This window comes from Molothrus ater, chromosome 10 (genome assembly GCF_012460135.2).
Source record: "Molothrus ater isolate BHLD 08-10-18 breed brown headed cowbird chromosome 10, BPBGC_Mater_1.1, whole genome shotgun sequence".
NCBI lineage: Eukaryota > Metazoa > Chordata > Aves > Passeriformes > Icteridae > Molothrus > Molothrus ater.
The window spans coordinates 6,663,587-6,683,306 of record NC_050487.2 but is presented as its reverse complement, the minus strand read 5'-3'; the positions used below and the strand labels follow the sequence as shown (position 1 = coordinate 6,683,306).

At 48.1% G+C, this 19,720-nt stretch overlaps 2 protein-coding genes across 15 annotated transcripts in view; both read right to left on the bottom strand.

Moving 5' to 3' along the window:
* Nucleotides 1-280: 280 nt before the first annotated feature.
* Nucleotides 281-11,230, bottom strand: SNORC (secondary ossification center associated regulator of chondrocyte maturation). 3 transcript variants are annotated; one of them, XM_036389054.2, is made up of 4 exons: nt 9,734-11,230; nt 9,059-9,219; nt 1,104-1,289; nt 281-413 (listed from the first exon to the last, which is right to left on the bottom strand). In XM_036389054.2, the coding sequence occupies exons 2-4, from the start codon at nt 9,150-9,152 to the stop codon at nt 304-306; spliced, it is 390 nt and encodes a 129-aa protein (XP_036244947.1). In that variant the 5' UTR covers nt 9,153-9,219; nt 9,734-11,230; the 3' UTR covers nt 281-303. The 3 variants fall into 3 exon arrangements, with proteins under 3 accessions (XP_036244947.1, XP_036244946.1, XP_054371935.1); XM_036389053.2 differs by having other exon boundaries at nt 9,059-9,202; XM_054515960.1 differs by having other exon boundaries at nt 1,104-1,286; nt 9,059-9,202.
* Nucleotides 11,231-11,329: 99 nt separating this feature from the next.
* GIGYF2 (GRB10 interacting GYF protein 2) overlaps nt 11,330-19,720 on the bottom strand; it is a 74,432-nt gene continuing 66,041 nt past the window's right edge. For all 12 annotated transcript variants that reach the window (XM_054515947.1, XM_054515944.1, XM_054515955.1 and 9 more), the window contains 8 exons: nt 18,566-18,802; nt 17,861-17,983; nt 17,032-17,235; nt 16,711-16,911; nt 16,262-16,421; nt 15,651-15,820; nt 15,191-15,338; nt 11,330-13,104 (listed from right to left, as the gene is read on the bottom strand). In XM_054515947.1, coding sequence (XP_054371922.1) covers nt 13,037-13,104; nt 15,191-15,338; nt 15,651-15,820; nt 16,262-16,421; nt 16,711-16,911; nt 17,032-17,235; nt 17,861-17,983; nt 18,566-18,802 — 1,311 coding nt within the window. In that variant the 3' untranslated portion in view covers nt 11,330-13,036. The remainder of the gene's footprint in view (nt 13,105-15,190; nt 15,339-15,650; nt 15,821-16,261; nt 16,422-16,710; nt 16,912-17,031; nt 17,236-17,860; nt 17,984-18,565; nt 18,803-19,720) is intronic.

Sequence of the window (19,720 nt, the reverse complement as noted above, 5' to 3'; positions counted from 1 at the left end):
GATGCCCAACACTGTTACCATCACCCAGACTAGACCCAGGAAGATTCTTTTGAGCTCCCTGCTCAAAGCCACACCCTGCCACAGGTTCTTCCTGAGTGGGGTTGACAGGCCCTGCCAGATCTGTGCCACCCAGGAGATACCACACGCACCAAAGCACTCGATGCATGGCTGCCCAGCACAGGGCCTGCAGTGCTTTTCCCGGATCCTTGGCACCATTTCTCCCAGGGCCCCAGGCAGACAGTTCAGGAGCAGTCGAGGGCTGCAGACAGGCCAGTTGTGTAACAGAAAAATGTTTTATTGAGTTCAGGAGGCCGAGAACTTTCTCAGTGTGATGACGACCAAGGCCACAAGCACAGACGTACCCAGGAGGGAGGCGATGACAATGGCACCAATAGCTCCGGGCCCCAGTGAGCCTGCAGGAAGAGAGAAAAAGGCACGAGGTCAGCAGAGACAGTGGGGCCCAGATGGGAAGGGCTGCAAGGATCACCCCACACCCAGCATGTCCCCAGGCATCAGGCCACACTCCTGTCCCAGAGCTCCCTGCACTGGCTGTGTCCCAGGTATCATCCTGTGCACCTTTGGGCAGGGGGCTGTAGCCGGCCACCACCACCTCAGCCAGCTCCCAGTGACAAGGACAGTTGCCACAAAGTGGGTCAGTGGTGCCCAGCTTTCCTGCTAACAGACTGGGAGATTGGCTTCGCTTGCAGCAGGACCACATCTCAGCTGGTGTTTGCTGTCAGTCAGGAGCCACAAGCCAGGAAAGGCACTCTGCTCCCTGTCCAGGGAGCTCCTGGCACACTCTGCCCTGCAGAGCCCTGCCTACATTCAGGGCAGTTTTCTTTCAGGGCAGGTGCCTGCCATGACAGGTCAGGGGGCAGGAAGAAGAGTCTTGGAGCCATCTTGGGGCTGGCAAGAGCTCCACAGCAGAGGTTTTTTGGCAGGGACGTTTCCATGAGCAGGCAGTAAAGGCAACCCTCCCCCTCCCCAGCAGCGTGGCTTGAACCCCTGCCGGGAGGTGACAGTCCCACAGGGAGCAAACCCGTGAGGACATCCCAGGCTGCTGCGGGAGTGAGCCGCGGGCAGTCCCTGTCGCAGTCACTCACCGTCCCCGGTGTCCAGCCGGTGCAAGTGGGTGGTGTCCTCGGGCTCCAGCTCGGAGGTGTACGGGGGGAAGGCAGTGGCATCCGACAGCCGGGCGGTGGCGGTGGCAGCGTCGAAGGGACCGGCTCCAGAGGGCAGCTCGGGCGGCTCGTTCCAGAGGGTGGGGACCGCGTCCTGCGGGTACTCTGCTAGAAGACAAGCACCCACGGGCATGGGGGGCCCGGTCACGCTACTAGTGACAACCACAGCTCAGCAGGTCCCTGGTCTTCTGCTGCCTGCCAGGTGCCCTGAGGGCTGAGAACCCCGGTATGGCAGAACCCTCCTCCGAGGGGACACCACCTCTGCTGAACAGCCATATCCAGAGCAGCCAAAGGCAATGTGCTTCTGTGGCAACCTAGTGTACTCACAGCACACACGGGACAACACAGAGTGCCCTGACACCCTGCAAACCAATGCTCATGCACAAACAGGCCCCACATGAGCATCCACAGCTGGTTTACTCATGGATGCCCTTGGGACTGGGCTGGGAAGGGCTGTCACACTGCCAACAGACAGAGGCCACCGGGCCACCTGTGCTGGCCAAATTCATAGCATCTCAGGGCCCTTTTGTCCTGCACCACCAGCCCATGCAGTGCAGGATGCTGGAGGTGCTGGCACAGCACAGGACATGGCTCCCCCAGACAGGACCCCAGAGCCTCGACTTCCCCCTGCTGCACCCCCGCCATACCGGGGAGATGAAAGGCAGGCTGGGTTCTGTTTAATGTTACCACTCGTCTCCTGTTATTCCTTCCTGCCGTGGGTCAGAGACCAAGCCAGAGAGCCCTCCCTGTGTGTGGCTCAGCAAGCACTCCCTGTCAATGCCCAGCCTTGTTCAGGTGGGCTCTGGCAAGAGCAGGAGACATTCCACAGCTCCCTGCAGAAACCACTGGGAATGTTGCACTGGGATGGGGAAAAAAGCAGGGGGGAGAAAAACTAACAACATTCACTGTCAGGGCCCTCCTGAACTGACACAATGGTTATCAGGACTGGGGAACAGGGAGTCAAGAGCTGGAGCAAACAGCCCAGGCTCCCTGGGGCAAGGCACAGAGGTATCCCAGGGCATCCCAACTCTGGCAAGTGAACCTTGGTGTACCAGGGGCACTTGAAGACTTGTCCCAGGCTCTCTGTGGCCCAGGAAGAGAGATGGCAGCAGCACATCTTGGCAGTACCAGCCCCAGCTTTAAGTGCCTGGAGCCCTCCTTGCCTCCTGTGGACAGAAGGTGCTGTGGGGGGAGAGCAAAGAATCCCCGTTAATGGGCTGCACCACACTTTGTTCTCCCTTTAAGATCCCTCCCTGGAACAGGGAGGGCCAAAACACTCACCTTTCCTGAAGGTACAAACCCAGTGAGAACTTACTGCAGGGTTTGCATCAGAGTAGCTCCCACCATCACCAGAGCTATTCCACAATCTTTGGAACACAGAAAAGTTCTATATGAGTTTTGAAAGCTCTTTCTACAGGCAGAAAAGCTACCAGGGTATCCAGCAAGACAACTGCCAGGTTTAACCCTGGCCCAATGAGCATCAACAGAGACAAGTTCCAGTGTGCAGCCTGTGCCAGTGAGACCCAGGCAGGAACCCAGGCAGAGCTGGGTGTAGCAGAGAACACCATGTCCTCACACACTGGGTACACCCATGGTCTCTGCACCAGAGGTGGCATCTCAGCTCCCCTGTACACGCACACAGAGGTTTGTGTTCCACAAGAGCTCCCCACAAAACACCCAAGCCTCTGCAGGGGGCTTCCCAACCTGTGCTGCAAAACCAACCAGCAGAGCTGAAAATTTATATTCCATCCCATGGCTCTTCCACAAAGTGTCATTTCCAGTGGACCTCTCTACTTTAAATCCCATGGTGTCACAGCCAGAGAATGGAACAAGAGGAAATACAGAATTCAGTGAGAAAAGGTAGTTAACAGAGGAGAAAAATGAGCAGAGCTGGGCTATTTTAGCTGCCAACAGTGGCATGGGGAAGCTGTTGGTTTAGGAACAGACCAAACATATGGAATACTTTGGAAGCCCTGGTTCCAGGCTGCTTTTGTAAGGGAGAAACTCCACACAGAAGAGCCACACTCCAGCCATGGCCTTCCTGACACTGTCAACACGCCCCCAGACCAGAACCAACACTGCCACTGTCCCCACCTGGCAGAGGAACACAAAGCTGGAGGACAGCGTTGCTTCCTTTCCCAAGAACGTTTTTTTTTTCCCCAGAGCTGCACATATGCCTTGTGTGTGACCAGGGACTGGTGTTAGCTCAGATGATCTGTAACAGATGCAGGCACCATCCAGGGAGACTGTATGACCCGGGCTGGGTCTTCCCAATCCCTGCTCTCAAAGGGAAGATGAGGGAGCACAATCTCTTCTAACTGTAGTGCAAAGGTCCCACAGGTGCCACCAGACCCAGAGGTGCCAGATGGTCTCTCCTGTTCTCCGTGCATCTAACTCCTGCTTAAAGAGAGCTGCCAGAAAGTTTTCAGGGCACAGAGCTCATTTTTGATAGCCAAATACAGAGGAAACAGTCTAATTCATTTATGATGGCTGTGATTTATAAAAACTTGGATGGCTGCTGGATATGTATTTTGTTAATTCCCCTCATTCAACTGACACACACTTTCAGTCTGCCCACACAGAAAAGGCAGAATGTGCTTAACATGCATTTGCTGTCCCGAGTTCTTGTGGTTTTACCCTACTGGCACTTCAGCCCAGGGAAACACAACCCCTTTCAGTCAGGTCTGCTGCCTGAGGAACAGTTGTGAGCTCAGAGGCAGCAGCAGATTCCTGCACACACACACAGAGTGAAATACCTGCAGCTGAGCCTCCCCAGGAGCCAGGGCTCACTGCTGGTCCCCTGCTCAGCTCCTGCCCCTCAGTGTTGCTGGAGCAGGTGCCAAGGGCCCTGCTGTGGGCACACAGAGGGGAGAACACAAAGCAAGAGGCAGGTTCCTCCAGAGCCCATTGCTGCAGCCTGGGAGAACATCTGCTCATAACCAGCACTGTTCTCCCCACATCTCTCCTTGAATTTTCCCTCCTAACCTAACAGCTCATGTCTCACACACCTCCACTCCTCCAGCTGAGAAGCCCAAGCACCCATCCAACTATCCTCATGCATGCAGCAGGTTTCTTTAACAAGCAGAGGTCTCACACCTGCTTCCCTGACAGTCCCAATGAGTGTCAGCCACACAGCTGGTGGCTGGGAGTGGCAGATCTCTAGTGGACCCACATCAAATGCCACAATACCATTTCAGTCCCCTGGTAAAAGCAAGAAAAGTGATGGGAAGGAGAGTTTGTGTCAGGTACTAAACCCCAACACATGCACACTATTAGTAAAGTCTTATGTCTCCAAGTGAGACACGAGGGCCTTTTCCAGTCATCTCTTGGATAGAATCTGGAGAGATTCTATCTACAGGCAGGGGACCCACTTCAGGAAGTTCAGTTCTCTGCTCTGCACCTGATGTTTTGGGTGACCACCACAAGTCCTGCTCTTCCCAGGCTCAGTTATTCTGTGCATGAGCAGGACACCAGGATCTAAACATGACCTGCAGAGAAAGCAGCACCAGCATGGCCAGGCCTTCCTGCCCACACTGTCACTGTCATTCTGACTGTGATGAGGGGGACGTGGCCTGTGAACCTCAACAAATGCTTCATTGACAGCTCTGGAGCTGGCAGCAGCCCTTCCCAAGGAAAGGGCAAGTTGAAGGGAAGCTCCCTGGCCGTGGGGCAAGAAACAGCAATCTTAACTTAGCATGTAAAAACACCCAAACACGCTGCCATCTCCAGGGAGTGAGTGCAACCAAGAGCTGGAAATTAAATACCAAAGTAAGTACTGCATGTCTTGTACTCCTGTTCACCCAAGAACTTGGGAGAAATAAAGAAGCAAGAAACACACTCAAAATACATCATCCATCACAAGACCAGATGTTTAATATCTGGGAGAAAGCCATGCATTAGCTGTGCTGCCATCAGTCCAGGACCAGTCCTACCTCTAGAAAACTCCTGTGTCACACTCACATGGTTTGCTTGTCCTGGAGGGGCAGCCAGGGGCATGTGGAGGGGCTGCCAGGCTGCTGAGGCACACGAGTCACCCACCACTGCCAGGCTCTGTGCCTCAGTGCCAGCTGCTCCAGAGGGAGGAAAGCCTCCAGGCCCTGGCACAAATGAGCTCCTCCCCAGCATTAGCTCTGCCTCAGCACTGAAACACAAGCTGAGGGCAACTGTTGCTTTCAGACCAACAGTAAAAGCCTGGTCATGAGAAATACAGTTGGAGAACACTTAGAAGAACAACATGCAATAATCTTATTGGCATTTTACTGGAGATGGAACTGGACAAAATGGACTAAAATTATTAGAGTGTTTTGTAGAAGGCCAGGTGGATGATGGCAGCTCTTCCTTCCCACATGTTAACACTACAAATTGTCTTATTTTAGGGAAATCTCCCTGCTGCACTGTCTTCTTCCTCTCTCCAGCACAGGTAAGTTATAACTGAGGTGAGGAAATGGGAAGAAAAGATCAGTTACCATAAAGAAATACACAATGAGTTTTCCAAGTGATGCAGGGGCCAGTGGAACTCCAGACACATGGGCCATAGAGAGATCTAGAGGGGATGATGGCAAATGCAACTTGACAAAACTGCTATTCCCATACTTAGAAAGAAGGTGGGGTGAGCTGCCAGCACAGTGATGTGGTAGCCAGTGCCCCAGTACTCAGTGACTGAAAGGTAAGACTGGAAGAGTGTCTGTAAGTGACAGCCCCAGGGGATGCCAACCAGATCTGAAGGAACCAGACCCTCCCCACAGGCCAACTGTGAGACCTTAAGGCAGACAGATGCGGCCAGATCACATCATTGTCCCCGAAGGTTACTTGCCACTGGCCAATAGTCTTCTTCACGCAAGCTGACTTCAGCACTTCATCATCCTCACTGCCCACCTCCAACCTAGCTCCTTATCCAGGAGTCAATACCAGCATCAGAAATCTGTAAGGAGTGTTGGAGCAAAGCAAGGTTGAGTAATGGCTTACAAAGTCCTGGTTCAAGTGTGGACAGATCGGCTGGAACAACTACATCTTTTCCTGAAATCTGCCAAACAAAACCTATTTACTGCTATCCATGTTCTAGAACTTAAGCTTTAAAAAGTTTCCTAATAATCTTTGTTTCTCCTGTAGTTGAAAAAAAAAGACACATAAGCTGCTACAGAAAGATGTTCTTGGTCAAGGTGTTTTCCTGTGTCTTCTCCTTTGGTGTGTGTGCTCTGTTGCTTTTTTCCCCCCAGACTCATTCTGATGTGCTGCTGCAGTAAAACATATTTCCACATTAGCTCAAAACAAGCTCAGGAGCCCACATGTGAGTTTAAATACCAAATATACCCACGCTTCAGGAGCCGATGCCTTGCGAAGGCTCTGTACTAACTTGCAGCTCATTTGGGGCTCTGAATCCATTACAGGAATTGAAACTGGGTTTGCTGATAGGAAAAAAAAATCAGTTCTTCCTGTGCTTTAGGCCTATCTGCCACTTGGGTTTGGAGAAAGAGGAAATGGAGAAGGCTAAGGTTTGTCACAGATCCTTGAGCTGGCTGTTTCCTGTTGCACCCAGATGATGCAGACAAAGGGGCTTAAAGATGTGCTTGGTTGCCTCTCCATTTTTGACAAATGTGATGTTGGAAAGAGCTCAGTAATTTGGAGAAGCCCACACTTTCACCAGTTGCAGAGCCCTGACCGTGCTGTCCAGGAAATGAGACCAGTGAGAAGCAGCCAAGAGGGAGAGGAGACTCATCCTGGGCCTGGGGGCTGCATGACCCCATGGTCAGCCCTCTCCAGCTCCCACTCACTCTGCAGGGCTCTGCTGGGGACAGTCAGAGGTGCTGAGACGAAAGGGCAGGGGCTGGTGAACCCTGAGGCCAGCAAGGGGCTGTCCAGCCCCAGGTGGCCACGGCAGGCACAGGGCCAGGGCAGGGCTGAAAGGAGCCCTTCAGCAGCAGCACAAAGGGCAGCCTGTGGAGGGCAAGGCCAGGAGCTCCTGTGTGCAGCAAGGCAGAGCTGCGGTTCTGATGGATACTGAGTAAACTTGTTTACAGAAAGGCAGGGCTGTGTGTCTATGTGCTGAGGCCAGAGGGCTGGCTGTGTGCCCTTCCCCTCTTTGTCTGCACCAGGCCGGAAATTTCCTTTTCTAATGGAGTAAAGGCAGAAAAAGTTCCACTGATCCTCAAAGCACCTGTACTGGGGGCAGGAACTCTCCATGCAGCAGAGAATCATTCTGCTCCTGGGGTGGCTTCCTCCTGTCCTCTCTGAGGGAGCAGGGAACAACCTGTTAGAGGCCTTACATCTCTGAAGCACTGCAGAGAAAGCACAGAATCTCTCCTACACCCCAAGATCTGAATGTTGCAAAGCCCTTCAAGCCTCATTGCATGAGCACAACTCACCCAGTATAAGGATCAAGTAAACTTGGGAGTGCATCACAGGAACAAAGTGACAAAGGAGGCAGCACCAGGCACAAACCACAGCTGCAATGCCAGAGCAAGCACATGGAAAAGCTGGCAAGGAGGGGGGCCAGAGCAAATGCACCAAAAACCGGAAATTTAAAACAGCATAGAAGAGATCCCAGCTTAGACAGGAAGCAGACTGAAGAATTCTCACTTGAAATCAACCACTTCCTGCAGAGTGAAATACTGCTAGTGACTAAGAAAAGACCTTACCTGGTATGGAGGAAGAGCATGGTCAGTGCTTCTGAGAGCAACAGCAAGGCACAAACTGAAACTGTGCTAAAATGATTCATGGTCCACTGCACAAAAATGAGTTCATGGTTTGAGAAGTAAAGTATCCACTTTTTAGTGCTCATTTCTAAGTTACTTTGAAGGTTTCCCTTCAGAGAAGGTGTCCTAGAAGGAGAAGATACCAGCTGCACTAATCCTGTTCCTCCACCCACAGATGTTCCAGCCAAGCACAGTAGTGAATTTCCCTACCCATATGAAAGCTCCTTTAAAAAGAATTCCATAATTTGATCTGCTAGACAGCTGGCCAGATCTCCCTGCGAGGCAAGATGCTCAGAAAAAACTGTGAGAGAACTGCAAAACAACATTGCTCCAGGTCTTGGAAGGCAGGACAGAAATTCAGGAAAACAAATGCTGTGCCTGTTATCTTGGCCCCAGCCATCTCTTCAGCCTCGCCTCCACTGCACTGAGGGAAAGGCTTTGGGGGAAGCAATTGCCCATAAGAGTTTCCACCTGTACACTCAGAGCCCATCAGTGCAGGGGGTTTGGAAGTCAGTTTTTTCCCAGCTGTAAAACCCCCCTCAGACCTGCAGCCTTTGAAGCTCTGCCCCTGGCTCCCTGCAGCCAACACAGCTCTACTGAAGGCAGGAGCAGATAAAGCTGAAATTATGAACAATCCCCAGAGAAACAGTGCCTTACACAACAGGCATCTCCCCCATTCTTCTTCCCATCACCTCACTGCAAGCAAGTCAGAGCCAGGCACCTTTCCAGCACTGCCCTGCTACCCCAGCTCCAGAGCAACCCCATAAGGATGCACACCTTGGCTTTGGACTGGGGTTTTCATGGACACTTCTGTAGTTCTGCCTAAAGCAGCTGCTGTGCTCCGCTGCAGTAGGGAGCACAGAAGGAATCAGGAATTGGCACACAGGCTTTAGCCAAAGAAAAATGTTTCTTTCCATAACTGTAACTTCTTCTTGCTATTAAAAGCTGAGGGACAGCCTGTCCCACCAATGCTCACAATAGGTGCTACTGCCATTCTGCTTAGGAAAAGTTAAAGGATTTTCTCCACTGAAAATATATTCTTGCTCACCAGCAGCCACCAAAGCTAGTTTCCCTTAATCAATTATAATTCAACACATATTTAGGGATGTTTTCAGGGAAGGGAGAAGAGAGAGGGCAGTGTAGGAAAGGATGGCCCAAGCTTTAAATGCAAACAAAGCTCCTTACCTGCCAGCACAGCAGGGACCAGGATGCTGCACAGCGTTAGCAGGACCAGGCGAAGGACTCTGTGGTAGGGCATGGCTTCCCTCAGGAAAAGCATCAGCAGGAATCCTTAAAACTCTTCAAAGCACAAACAACTCCGAAATTTCACTGGTATAATAAAAATTCTGTTCAGTCAGGTAAAAAAAACAAAAAAAAACAACAAAAGAAAAAAAAGTCCTTCACAAGAGCAGCTGTGCAGAGAAAGTGCAAAGCCCCGCAGAGCCTCCCTCTCTCTGGCTCCAGGAGCACACCTCCTCCCAAAGGCAGCTCCACCCTCCCAAACTTGTGCCTAAAACCCCATAGGCAGCCAAGCAGAGCCATCAGGACCCTGCCAGGTCAGTGCACACACAAGCAGTTGTTGGTGAGCCCTTCCCAGAGGCCACGAGGATGCTCCTGGAATGCCTTCCCCGGGGTTGGCCATCCCGAGGCACAGGAAATAACACAGGAGCCATTGGGGCAGCTCAGCCCAAGAGCAAGCAGCCCATTTGAGGGCTGTGCTCTCCCTCACTGTGCAGGGTGGCAGGGCATTGCAGGGTGGGGAGAGCACACAACAAGGGCCTCAATCTTCTGAGGCTAAAATGCTCTGACACAGAGCCAGAGCAGCTCCATGGCATCCTTATTCCTGGGTGGAATACTTACAGAGCTGGCCTGGGAGCCATGGGTGGTCTCAGAACTGCTGTCAAAGCCTCCAAGCGTTCCAGGAGCGTCGCCTTTGGCAGGCAATGCCAGCATCCTCCTCGGATCCCGACTCCTCAGGCACCACCTCCTCCTGCCAGCCTCTGCCACTCTGTCCCTGCCTGCCTCAGGGGCTCAGGACAGTTCACAGCACAGAAAACCCAGGTTTGCTTCAAATCACATTTGCAGCAACAAAGAATGGCGAATGGATGAAGTGTATAAAAAGGGGAACACTCCAGCTGATTGTCACAGAAGAAGTTTCATTAGTATTTTGGAGCTGATATGATGATGAATACTTCGTGGTTTCCCATCATGTAAAGAATACATAAACACCTCCAATGTCAGTTCTTTATGCTCTGAAAATATGACACAAGTATTTAAGTCTTAAATTTCAGATTCAGATTTTTTTGCAGCAATTGCTTTGCTTTTTGGAGCCCCTATTTTCCCCATCCCTACTGATCCAAATGATTCTTGCTACAGAAGAGGGCCTTATTTGTCACAGAAGGTGACAAGGCAGTCACCTGAGTGCACAATCTGCACATGTCACCACCTTACCTTCAGAGAAACACAGAAACCAGAGTATTTCAGTATTATGAACAGTGTATCTTCCCCACTGGTCCATTATCTACAAATTCCCAGGAGCCAAGTGAGGTCCTCAAAGTTTGATAAATTATTGCACATTTTCCCTGCTTGCATTTCTGCATTTTCATTTAGCAATCAAGAAGCTGTTCCTTTCCTGCCGAGCTCAAAACTAACACACTTTTGTGTACCTGTAACGTGGTGTAGAGCAAGCCAAAATTAGCTTGCAGAAATTAGATCATACCACTAAAAAACCAGAAAGCAATTATGAACCACACACCTTATATGCTAAAAAGAGAAGATATTAAAACAAAGTCAGGTTATCAGCCTAAACATCAACTGTTCTCTCAGACATCAGCTGAACAGCATGCAAGGCTACTGTGTAAGTTAGGCCTCAGCATACTTATTTTCCATGGCCAGGTGAATGGCAGGACATTTACCATTACCTTTACTGGGATTTTCCACACAAAAACAAGTATCAAAAAAGGAAAGTAAGTCTAAAAAGAGAAACTTACATGGTTTCCATGTGGACTTTAGGCTGAGGGGAGAAATAAAACACCTTATTTAGGGCAGTGCACTGGAGTGCATGGGGTGGGCACTGACTGGCAAAGGAGGCTCCGTGGCCGAGTGTTTGTGTTAAGAGCAAACCAGCCATGGCTTGATCTCCCCTGCATAAACAGCACCAGCATGAATGCACATGTTTCTCTACAGACAGCGGAGGAAAATTAAAGCTTTCTTGTTAGAAATCTCTAATATCAACTTACTGGTGTTTATTTGAACTCTAAAATTATCAAGTAGAAAAACCAACCAGTATTCCTCACCAGGGAAGAAATAAAGCAGCAGCTGTTGTTCCACATCCTGTGTATTTGCTTGTTGTTTCTTGATGAAAACTGATGCAAGTCAAGTTTGGGTGGGTTTTAGCACCAGGAATTATCTCAATACTCAGCTTTGACAAAAGCAAGCAGAAAGTTTTCTCTCAGATATAATACAACCAGGTTTTATTTAAGTTCTCTCTTTTTTTTCCCCCCCACACTGGCAAAAGTTCAGAGGGAGTTTAAAGTTTTGTAAACATTTTAACTACCCCTCTTCCCCCTTTTATGAATTTACAAAGCAAAGGAGACAGGGAGACCAGATTTGCAACAGTTCCAAGTCTCTCCATGCTATCAGATCCAAAAACTATATACAAGTCTGCAGCAGTCTCTGTATAGTTACTGTACATGTTTGGGGATGGGGGAAGAGAGAGGAGGAGGAGGGGAAGGTGACCCCAAAAAATGAATAAACCAAACAAAATAAAATCCAAAGCCAAACTGCTCTTGAGCAACTCAAACTGTTTTCTTTAGGCAGTGATGACAGAATAACAGACACCTTTATACAACTCCACCAAAACTGCAGCATATCTCCCTTCGCAGGTTACACCCCTCTGGGGACGGGAGATGGGACCAGGGGGTTCAAACTAAGTGCATTTGGCAGTTTTCCTTCTCTGTCCTCTGTGGTGTGTGTGGGGTGGGTGGGTGGGTACGTGGAGCAGGGAAGGTGGTGTTAATCTTTCGGTGAGAGAGGAAGGTTATGACTCCATAAACACTTAGAGGTTATGGATCCCAGTGAAGGTGCGTGAAGTACTTTTAAGGTGTAGAAGATAAGCAGGGCCATCATTGCACAAAGCTTCGTCCTCCAGTGTCTCTCTCCGTGACGAAAGGGCATCTCTGCTCGATACCTAAGCACTGCTTCAAGTGACAGCCAGCTGAGGCTGCTGGCACGTCTCTGAAAGCCAGGGTCCACCCTCTCCAGAGACTACAGATCCACACTGTAAAGATCCCACTGTCTCTTAAACGAGACAAATTTGCAGGAAAAGAGCTCAAAATAAACTGGTCCTAACCCTCTGAAGGTAGCACTTATGGGGTAAATTCAGCCTGAAAGAAGAGATGCCACCCCCCTTTTTCCAGAGCAGAAGTCCCCACTTGTCCAGGAAGGCTGGAGAATGCCGACGGGAACTCCACCAGCTTCAGCATCACCACCTAATGAAGACAGACTCGAGCTTTCCCTCCAAAAATTATGTGCTGAGAAGGGCTGGCAGGGGGTGTGCAACTTCAAACCAACCCAAGCTAAACTGTGCCCACTACCGCCCCTCTCCTGTTGCCAGTTTCTAAGGGTAGCTTATGAATGCAACTCCTGGCCAGGAGAGCACCTCTTGCCCTGATGGAGCAGCCAAGTCAGTATCTGTGTGGCATTTTGGTTTTGACCAACATCTGTTAACCACAAACTCTCTCTCAATCTCGCTCTCTCTCTCTCTCTCCATATGACTGCACGTGTTGGATGTGGTAAGAGTAACCAGGAGAAGGAAGCAATGCTTTGCAGAATCCCAATTGATTTTTTTTTTCCAGGTATGTCAGCAGAATGAATCACAGCACAGTGAAAGCTTGCTGCCCAATTCAGCCTTGTTGTGAACAAAGCCTAACTCCCACCCTCCCGGGACTCTGAGCAAAGTCCACTCGGGTGGGCTGACAGTAGGAACAACGCCCTGTGCAGTCCTGGGCAGAAGGGGTTTGCTGGGGCCAGAGGAAGCAGCCTGAGATGATTGATCCTGTGATTCACTGCGAGGCAAAGAACAACACAAGGTGGAGAGTACGGTGTCCAAACGGAGAATCCATGGTTAACAGATGCAGGAAAAGCCAGTTGATTTGCACATGCTCAGTAGTCTTCCAAAGTCTCTATTTCTCCCATATTGAGCCGCTCTGATGAAGCATTCACTGAAAACCCTGTGAACCAAGAAGAATTGGTGTTTAAATGGTGGCATAGTGTACTTGAAACAAAACATCTGTTACACATGTACTGCATTTAAGAGAAAGTGAATTTAGCAGTAATTCAGTAAGGCTACAGATGCAGTCACCCAAACTGGCTGATTTTTTCCTTAATAAACTAAAGATAATCAACTGTATATTTAGACAAGCATCACTTGGTCTCTAAAACCAGATCAGAAGACTTTTCAAGTTCCATTTAAAAGATGCCACGTGCAGAGCTAGTACAAGGCACATCTACACATGGTGGCAACATGGCTGCTGCAACATCTCAAAAGGGAATGTGTTTAAGTCAACTGGCTCTTGGAAGTGGCTGTCAACACCATACTTACATGGTCTGAGAGGAAGAAATGGGCATTCTGAGAACTTGCAATCACATATGAAATTATGCTCTCACACCTCAGGAGTTGTGAGCAATCTCACCCTTTAAAGTCCCAATGCATGTACCTATGACATCTAGTAGCAATTACATCTATTTCCATGCTTTTTTACAAACTTCCATCTCAGGAGTACACAGTGAAAATGTACAAAGTTACCCAGGGCCATGCACGTGGCTCAAGATGCACCCCAACTTCTACCCAACCCTTTAGCCATATGTGTTGAGGGCATGATGCACATGAGAAAAGTGTGAGGAAGAGTGAAAACACTTTCAGCAAGGAAACAAATCCAATAAATCAAATGCAGCTTTCCTACTGAAATCCCCTTTTTAAAGGTGTACAAAGCCCATCTGGTTATGAGAACAGGGAAAGTGCCCCTGTGTAAGGCTACTAAACACGAAGTTGAACTTCAGTGTTTGAGAGTGCTACGTTGGTTTGCTCTGTGCTAGACAACCAATTGCCTTCCACTTCGCGAGGCAAGAAATGCTCTGCTCAGGAGGTTTAGGAAAATTGTTCTGGCTCCCTCATGTGGCACTGTGGCCTAAAAGCATCTGAAATTATTCTGTAAAAGAGTGAGTGCATCCATTTTTAAAAAGCTGCATGGGCTACTTCCCTTCCAGTTGGAACTTCTAAATTGTATTTAATGATTTCTTCTTCACATTACACGAGTTGTTTTTTTAATATATTCAACTGAGTACCCAGTGGATGGGCACGTTGGGGTGGCATAAGTCAGGATTCCACTGAGAAGTTCCATACACACCAGTCCAGAAATCACTGATTTAGTTGAAGTACTGACTTTGGTGAGACCAAGAACAGAAGAAAGAAAAACCAAAGGCAGGGCTCTGCTAGAGCCTTAAAAAAGCAGTGACTTCAGGTGGACAATACCAATACCTGCTTCTACAGCAACTGGGCTCAGCAGAAGCAGCACAACAAAGCCTGGCCTGGTGCAGCGCCCTGGTTTCCCCACTGTCACACAGGGCACAAACACTGACATTTATTGCACATGAACACAACAGTGACCTGTCACCCCACAGTGTCCATGCACTCACACAAGAGCCTTGCACCTTAAAAGCTACTTTGAAGGAACTTTTCCATAAAGTGCTACAGGGGACAGTTAAAACTAGCCTCACATAAAAATTAAGAGACAGAACATATTAAAGAAATAAAGGACTGCTAATGAGGTCATGATCTCCATGGTCTCCAACTGAAAATCTGTGACCACTTCAACCTTTGCTGTCTTTTCTGACTATGGTAGAGGTTATCTCCTGGAAAAAGGTGGCAAGGCAAAGGCAGCCTCAGAAAGCTGCTCCTCATAAAGAAAGGAAAACATGCTTTTCTTCAAAGAACAAATCAGCATTAAACAATTAAATAGCCATAGGTCAACTCAAAGGAAAAAAGGGAATTCAACTGAAACCGCTGAGCTACTTAAGAGGTTTCCAGGTAATAAGCCAGGTATCAAAGAGGCCATTACATGAGGGAAAGTTCAACAAAAGTTTACAGAATTTTTCAAATCATTAAATTAATAATACTACTGAAAAGATTCTAAAGACATTCCAGCTTTTCTACTCAAATTCAGTATTACCATTTAAGGTCAGTAAGAATCCTCTACATTCCCCAAAGCAAACCTCCACTACCAAATTAAACACTCATTTCTAAAAATTAAAACAGACCTAACAAGCTGGGATCTGCTCGAACCATTTTCTGTTTCTTCTTTTTCTTCCCGCTCTGCACAGCCTCAAAGTTGGACTGCTGGTTGTTGCTCTGATTGGTCTGAAAGACTGAATGTAGCGAACTGTGGTTCATCCCCCACACTGAATCCTAGAGAACAAATTAAGGACAAGATTACAGAGTACAGTGAAGTCTGGGTTATTTATACAGAAAATATTTAGAGAGCCCAAAGCACTTCCTATATCCATGTGGCAACACTAGCTACTGATGTATCCACCTCATTTTCCCACAGCATTTCCCAGATCACCATGCAAAAACACTCTGATCCACGGTTGGCCTCAACTGTTAAGCAGTAAAAATTGGAAAGCTGCTTTATTGTCTGCACTTGCCAGGACATTACTGAATCCAGCAGGTGCTGCCTGCAGCCTCTCTCAGCCCCAGGGAGAGCAGAGGCTCCTGTACCTGCTGTTGCTGCTGTTGCCGCTGCTGACTGGCTTTCTGTTTGGCACGGCGCTCGAGGAACTGCTTGGCAAACTCCTTGGCCTCAGGAGTATCTCCCAGGTAGGCTCGGATGTAGTCATGGACCTCATAGGGAGACTCCACTTCCTTCAGGAAAGAAACAAACGTGGGAACTGCAAGAAGAAGGCAGACCGAGAGTGAGTGCATGTTGATAGCAAACACACACATGCAATAAACACCAGAGTCAATTTTTGTGTCAAATATTTGCTGGTCTAGTAGCTTGCCCTTCCCAGTTTCCCACAATAAAGCCCTATCATGCAACGCAGGATGAAACTGGATTCTCATCTATCTGCCAGATAATGCTTCCATGACTACCAGAAATCCTCAGGAGGACTCTGGCTGACAGACTTCAGAACTTTTTCAAATCCCACTGATTTGCTACAGTTAGGACAATGAAAGCCTAAAAGAGGATGCAACCACTTCTAGCCCTATCTAATGATGTCCTTTTGCTGAGTGCATTGGAAACACTGGTTTAGTATCATTACAGTCCTTCAGAACTACTCTGTCAGGAAACAGGACAGATATTGCTCCCTTCATTTCTTTCCATCTCTTACCATCTAAGTTGTTGGCTGTGTTGAGTGCATGAAGCATCTGTTCACACCACTGAGTGAATCCATCCTGGGCTTTATTAACCCCCTGGAACAATTTCAACAGCTTCTCCTCTTCTTCTACCTTCTTGTTTTGTCTACTTGTAATACCTACAGATTTACTGAGGTAAAGAAAATGCATATAATTAGATTATCAGTTACCAGGCTTACTCACTGTCCCATATACAGTACAGTGTTGTAAGACTATTTTACAAGATGCAAACACTTTTTAAGAACAATTTTCTAAGCAGGTGACAAAATGAGCTCTGAATGGTCACCTATTAGCTATTTTTGTTGTCAAAACAGATCCTGAATGACACAGAGAAACAAAAGGAACACACACGATGTTCCAACTGCGAACTGATCGTGCCAGGAGCAGCAGTATTTCTTTGCAAAAGTTCCTTCCCCTACCTGAGGCTGGCATTGCTTTTGTTTTTATTGGTCGAGTTACGAGGTCCCACTTCCTTCACTGCATCATCCCAGAAACCCATGTTTGAGTTTTTGGTATCAGCATTGCTCCAGATGCTACTGACTAGGTCAGATGCCCACTGGTTGCTGGGATTCGTGTTTAGAGAGCCCCACACTGAATTCCCAATGCTGGTGTGCAGGTTAGAGTGCTGTTGAGACATAACAAAGAGATGCTGGTTATTAGCACAGACCCAGCAGAAAAGACATGAACAGACAGGGAACTGGCCCAGCTGCTTTCCTCCATGTAGTGATTAGATAAATAAACGTACCGTGGTATTTCTGACTCTGTTCGGCTGCTGGTGCTGCTGTTGCTGCTGTTTCTGCATCTGCCTTGCCTCTTCCTGCTGTATCTCCAGCAGGGACTTGGTGGTGCCTGTTGGTTTGGTGACATTACCCCAGCCTGACAGTTTTTGCTGCTGTTGCTGCTGCTGTTGCTGGAGGGCCTTCATTAGTTCACGCTGCTGACGCCTTTGCTGTTGCATGCAAGACAGAAGTGCTTGTAAATACTTTCATATGATCATTACTATTCAAAAGCCTCACTTGGAAACTGGTTTTAAACAGAATTCATCGTTCTTCTGGAGAACCCTAGCTGACTTGTTATTGTTCTGAGCCATTACTGTTCCTCCAAAAAGGGAGGCATTAGGTAACCAGTAAATAAAAATTGTTTATTAGCCTTGGACAGACTAAATTTATCAAATCATTCCTGCAGTCAGCTTCTCAGAAGATGACCTTCTCTCCTACCATCACGTGCTCCCCCACAACCCACCCTCCCTTTAACTGCCCTGGTCTAGTGAATAACTTCAAACATGTTAGAATATAGGTGTGAAATAATTGTAAACTGTTTTGTGAACGTATTACACTCCCAGGGTTAAAAGGGTGCTGTTCTCCCTTCTTTCGGATTCTTGTACTAAGAAGTGATAAAAACTTTCACACAAGTGCTTACTGAACCTATGCCTGAAGGACAGGATTTTGAGTTATGCTATTTCAAAAAAACATTCCTCATCCTCACCATTCCTTCTAATAACTGAAGTGACAGCTAAGCAGTCCCACAGCTGAGTCCCCTCTAACAGGTTGCACTCCGCTGCTGTCAGTGTTTACCTCTTCTCGGAGCTGCCGTTCTCGTTCTTCTTCTAACTTTTGGATTTCAGCCAATGACAGTGTGGTCTGGGATTGACAAGCTCCTGAATTTGATTGCTGACCCCAGGTCGAAGATGAAGGGAGCTGGGCCAAAAGAGAGATCATGAGGAATTGCAAAATATTTGAGAACACTGCTAGAGTATAATCAGGAAAGAAACTGTATAAACCCAGGGGAAAAGGAAGGCCACCTTTAAAGTTAACAAAACGCTAGAAAGTACAGAATGGTATAATAATAAAGTATGAAAAAGTAGAAAATATAGATTATACATTCTTTGAATTGCCCTCTGATGTATCAGCCTTTGACACAGTATCAAGAATAATGTAACACATCATTACCTGAAAAAGAGCAATCCATTTAGATTTCAAACACTTTAGGAATTCCAAGCTTTAGAAACTTTGCACTGGCTCTTGCTCAAAAACCATGTGGCAAAAAATCCACCTGTGCCCATGTGTGATGCCTTCCCAATGTGCTTCCACTGACAGAACACTTTCAGTTTTTAATCTGTAACTTCTCTTCTTCTTCCTTCTCTCATCAACTCTTTACCCTCTTCCCTCTCCAGACTGTTCACCCATCCCTGCTCTGCCTGAGCTACCACAAACACCCTGAATGCAGCTGTGCCTTTACTTCCCATGCTGAAAGGAAGTAAAACTTCAGGACCAGCTTACCTTCATTTGTGCAAGTTGCTGCTGTTGCTGCTGCTGCTGCAGCCGCCGTAAAGCCTCCTGCTGCTGCTGCCTCTGCCTCATGATCTCCTTCTGGCGCTGGAGTTCCAGCTCCTTGCGCTTCCGCTCCTCCTCCTCCAGCCGCTGCCGCGCCGCCTCCTCCTCCATGCGCAGCCGGCTCTCCTCCAGCCGCCGCTGAGCCTCCTCCTCCTCACGCGCCCACTTGGCAGCCTCCTCTTCCTTCCCAGGACACAGAAAGGAATAAGGTCTGAGGAGACTTCACAGAATTTATAATACTCAACTCTGTGGCACTGATATTCTGACAGAACAGAGAGGGACCATGTTATTCGGAAGGCAATACAAGGTTAGAGGAAGTCCTTGGAGTTGTTATGTGCTCCTACCCATCGTGAGCACACTCAAAACACACCAGGCAACAGTGTGGAAGGTGCTTTGTGTAAGTAACCTCACTCCTGGCTAACAGCAGTTGTAGTACTTTGATACTTTGATTGGAGATTGTGCAGTGGTGGTACAAGTGTCTCTGAGTTTTCTTGAGTAGCTTTTAGGGATACACTTACAAGAAGAGGGAGCTTTCCCTTGGGGTATTGCAGATCTGTGAGTCTGTGCCTGTTTCCAGCTCCCTGCCTTTGTGTTTAAGCAGACCCAGAGAGCTGAGGTGTCAGGGAATGGCTTGGACTCAATGATCTTGAAGGTTTCTTCCATCCCTGTGATTCTGTGATCTGTAATCTGTGCTGTTTGGGCTGTTCATTTACCTTTACATTTTTCAGTAATAAAGTAATATAGTCTATATTCCCTAAAAATACATGTTTCCCATTGCTCCACCAAAGAACTTGCAAGAGAATGGCATCTCCCTAATTCACACCAGCTCATTTCTTATTACTTTCCTTCTAGTAGTTACACACCTTTCAGTCTGAGCTTCTGCCTGCTTATACTACTTACAGTACCACCACATTTTCAGTGGAATAAAACTTGGCAAAAGTAACAGGAAAGAAGAGACAGGTGACAAAGATGGAGATATTTACTGTTGTTACTCAACAGCACAGTTCCAGAGAAGACACTTCTGCTAACAAATTACAGAAATGGTGATGGACATCTTACAAGGGAGGACCCTGAGAAGGCATTTTTAAAATACTAACTGTG

Coding starts and splice junctions, on each gene's coding strand:
- SNORC (XM_036389054.2), bottom strand. CDS start 9,152: ATGCTTTTCCTGAGGGAAGCCATGCCCTACCACAGAGTCCTTCGCCTG. Junction 1,290..9,058: donor GGTCCCTGCTGTGCTGGCAG/GTAAGGAGCTTT, acceptor CTTGTCTTCTAG/CAGAGTACCCGCAGGACGCG. Junction 414..1,103: donor CCGGCTGGACACCGGGGACG/GTGAGTGACTGC, acceptor CTCTTCCTGCAG/GCTCACTGGGGCCCGGAGCT.